This window comes from Zophobas morio, unplaced genomic scaffold (assembly GCF_036711695.1).
Source record: "Zophobas morio isolate AGI-343-1 ecotype UQ-CSIRO unplaced genomic scaffold, CSIRO_AGI_Zmor_V1 ptg000108l, whole genome shotgun sequence".
Taxonomy (NCBI): Eukaryota; Metazoa; Arthropoda; class Insecta; order Coleoptera; family Tenebrionidae; genus Zophobas; species Zophobas morio.
Window position 1 is genome coordinate 6,209,988 of NW_026972213.1, and position 4,199 is coordinate 6,214,186.

Consider the following 4,199-nt stretch of genomic DNA (forward strand, 5'->3'; position numbering starts at 1 on the left):
CCACATTTTACATGAGTGGACAAGTTAACATAGAAATGTGTATTATAAGTTGCATAATTTTTGACATATATTATTACAGAAATAGATGTGCAAACACAATTACACTACTACTGTTAACTGTTAACATAAAAAATATTGGACTATTATAATATTTCTTTGCTGATATGTGTAGAATGTATACCTTCATGTGATCAAGGTAATTTAGAATATGCAACACAAATTACACAATACCTGTAACGTGTACGTAATTATAGTTACTTGAAGGTGACTCTGATCCGCTCGAAAATCAAATATTGCAAAATCTGTAAATACAATATTGCGATTTAATGGATTTAAACCCTACTTTCCACTTTTAATATTTTATATTAGCTTTCGTTGATCAAAAATAAAATTAGTATGTTTTTTGTTGTATAAACTGCTCAAGTTAGGCACTAGCAAATATTTCTGTAAAATAAAAAACATGCCATATTAGTTTAAAGTTTTAATAAAGCTAAGTCCGCACTGGATAAACTAATTTATTACTTTTACAAAATATTAATTAAGCTTACAGACATTTTAAATAAGTAAAATAATTAGGAGTACATTATTTTCAGGTTTATTATACAGACACACACTACCACATATTATAATCAGCATCATCTTGATCGAATGTGAGAAAGAAACCAAGAAGCGTGGCAAAAATGACAACATTGCCAGCCAAAGTCAAGTAACAAGCCCCCCACTGTATGACTGACACTCTTGCCAGAACAATGGGTAATGCAAACGCGCTTACGATTAAACCCATTGTAATAAAAATTGCTGTTTCTAAACAGGCATTACTCGAGCCCTGATGTTCTGTGTATCTTCGTGCTAAGAGGGTTGGAATTGGCGCTAATACATAAAATAATACAACAAAAAAAGGCCACCATAACCTAAAACACATGAAGTTTCTTTGGGCTTTTAAATTTAGCCTGCTTACTTGTACTGAGGAAGGCCACATGCCAATATGAGCATAGTCATACCAATTGAACCAGTAAAGGCCAAAGTCACAAGCCTAGAACACACAGTTATTAATCAGAGTTAGTTTTCAAACAGTGAAAATACTCACGCTGTAATTTACAGGTGCGGAAAATAACATGAAAAAAAAAATGTATTAGCTACAGAAGTCCAAATAATCGAGAAATATTATTTATGGCCAGTTCAAGTATCTTTATAATCACGTATAAAAAATAGTTGACGTTTTCGATAATGGAAATTTGTGCAGTGGTAATTTAACACATTTGCTTTTGGATATCAAGGAAGGCAGCGTTTTTGGGTTGAATCATAATTATTATTAGGTGTTTGATGAGTAATAACATCGATTTTTTAGGTTTTCAGAGTGATACTTACTTTTGATCCCAGCCATTGTTTGAATTTAAGATTGCGTTGATTTATAGTTTCAATTGAATTCGTGCATCAACCAGATGAATATTTCCATAAAAATACCATTCTATTTTGATTTATAAAGTCCTTAAAACTTCTGAATCACAAAACTGTCAGTAAAAATACACAATAATGATGTTTTCATTAGATTGTCAGATTGTCAACAATGTACATAATTTCGCCGGGAGAGGGCGGTGTTGAATTTTTCCCGTTTTTTTCATTTTTTTTGAGAAATAAGAGTGTCCTCTTTTTCTAGGGTGAGGAAATTACATAAATGAAATGTCCATCCATGATTCTCGCAATAGGAAAGGTGTGTCACCTTTTCCAAAAAATGTGCGTATTACCACGGCCAACTGTATTAATACTATTAATACAGTTGGCCGTGGTATTACCAGAGAACATAGAGAAGCGACATAGAGGCTGATTTTGCAAAACCACCCTTATTGACACTGGAGTCCTCAACTGCCAAAGGCAAGCGCCAAATTTAAATAGTCGACGCCCATAAAAACCTTGTTTCACTATAATTGTAATTCGTGTGACCTGAATGAAAGTCAAGGAAACAGTAAGCAGCTTGTAATATTCTGGTAAATTTAGTGTCAATTTGTCGGAAATAAAACGCGTCATTAAAAATATTATGACATTTCTTCTAGTTACTTTTATCCCTAGTTAGAAACAAACATTGCTACCAACATAAATTGAGGAGTCCGCAACCGTCATTTAATTTAAACTATGGCGCTTCTCTGTGTTCTCTGGTATTACATTGAGCTCTAATATACAAATATATTACAGCTCAGTGGCGTATTAACAGTTTTTTGATGGGACACCCAATCGCATAAACATAAAAGCGATTCAGACCATGGTAGAAGAAGACATGGTATGGTCAGTGAGTATAGAGTTAAATACATAGTCACTGGTATGGTCTGTGGTATGGTATAGGCATCCATTTGTGACGTCAGGTGGCATCAACGACCTTGTGATGACTCTTGTGAGCTTCGCTCAGAGATATGTAAAAGACTTTTTTACATATCTCTGGCCTCTGGCTTCGCTACTTCGCTAGGATAGTCTAGGGAATTTCAGCTTGAGTTGTCATCGCTCTCACGTGTGACGGGCTTGGGAGATTTTTAAACTTAACTTTTGTTAATTTATGAGATATGAAATTCTTATCGTGGTCTTTGTGCCTGACATATAGTAAAAATATTAGGAGTATTTATTTGCTCGTAGGATGGTTCGTGATGATGGTAACATTAAAAACTTAAAAAATTAAACATTTTATGAAATCATGCACATTTTTGGAGATATCAGCACTGGCCCCTTATGTCAGTGTGGTAAGGGGAGTCTGGCCTTTAATGGATCTTTTGGTCTTTTATAAGTGAAGACCCCTCCAAAGGAGTTGTTTTTGCAAAGTTGTTTATTGGTTACCAGTCTATTTGGAGCATCGTAAAAGTATTTGTATTTCCACCAAATTGGGCTTAATTAACTTTAATATGACGATTTTTAGTGCTTTTTGCTAATATTAACAAATTTAAACCATGAAACTATAAAGCTGGACAAAGACATCATTGTTCTGACTCATAAATACCTTTATTACCTCTAGGATAAATAATCACAGATTCTCCATTTCTTTCCTTTTATTTAGAAACGGTCACTATATAAAACTAATGAAACTGACAGATAATTTGCATAAAGTGACACATATGACCATACGTTGTACAAGGGAAACTATAAAGGACTTCACCTTTATGCAACGGATCTATAATAGTCCAGTCAAATTAGTAGTAGTTAGTAAAAATCTCATAAAATCTCGTGTCTGCGTCGTGAGTTACTCCAGGTCAAATGTCAAAAAAAACTGTTTTTCGCGATTATTTCGGTTTCTATTGCTCCAATGAAGTTAACATTTATTATCATAATTGTAGAGCACAAAATTTGGGACAAATTTTATTTGAAACATTTTTTGATGCGCTCAATCGTTTTTGAGATACTTAGAGGGCGGTGAGAGCGTACTGTAATGCAAGATCAACCGTGAATATCTGTGAATAGCTTGAATTTTGAATAATTTGTATTATTTATCAATTAATACATTGTATTTAACAACATTTTACATATTTTCAATATATTCATTTAACAATACTTACCTACTTTGTGTAATTTAAAACTCTTTAAATGAAATACTTATTGTATATCTTAATTTATTGAAAGTAGGTTTTAAGTAGAAAAATAATTAAGTACTTTATCTTTAAAACGTGTAAGTTTAGTAGATATATTAGATAATATATTATACTTGTTATACTATTATACATATATCTTAAAGTTATATTAATTTATTCAAAGTAAATTTTAAGAAAGTAAAACGAGTTAATATATTTTAATTTTATCTTTATTCAGCAGCTGTACATTTCTTACGTTTTTTTTGATCTTGCACTACAGTACGTATGGATGAGCGCTGCGCTCTCACCGCCCTCTACTTCAAAAACGATTGATCGCATCAAAAAATGTTTCAAATAAAATTTGTCCCAAATTTTATGCTCTACAATTATTATAATAGACATTAACATCATTGGAGCAATAGAAACCGAGATAACCGCGAAAAACTCTTAATTTTGACTTTTGACCTTGAATAACTTATGACGCAGACACGAGATTTTAATGAGACTTTTGAGTTTTGAGACAACTTTTAAAACGCCAAAATTAAGGTATATACAAAAATTCAACTTATTATCTCCCAATCCGAGGTTGATCCCTTTTTTATGCTAAAGTGACTGGACTATAACGGTCCTTTACGTTTTAGAGCAGGTGTCGGC

General features: G+C 32.6%; 1 protein-coding gene across 1 annotated transcript; it reads right to left on the reverse strand.

Moving 5' to 3' along the window:
• Positions 1–499: 499 nt before the first annotated feature.
• Positions 500–1,033, reverse strand: LOC135144656 (leptin receptor gene-related protein). Its single transcript, XM_064076709.1, has 2 exons — positions 959–1,033; positions 500–911 (listed from the first exon to the last, which is right to left on the reverse strand). The coding sequence occupies exons 1-2, from the start codon at positions 997–999 to the stop codon at positions 614–616; spliced, it is 339 nt and encodes a 112-aa protein (XP_063932779.1). The 5' UTR covers positions 1,000–1,033; the 3' UTR covers positions 500–613.
• Between the last annotated feature and the right edge of the window lie 3,166 nt (positions 1,034–4,199).

Bases quoted from the DNA above. Each gene is read 5' to 3' on its own strand.
- LOC135144656 (XM_064076709.1), bottom strand. From the start codon at position 999: ATGACTATGCTCATATTGGCATGTGGCCTTCCTCAGTACAA. The intron at 912-958 runs GTAAGCAGGCTA...CATGTGTTTTAG, and splicing joins TGTGGCCTTCCTCAGTACAA to GTTATGGTGGCCTTTTTTTG.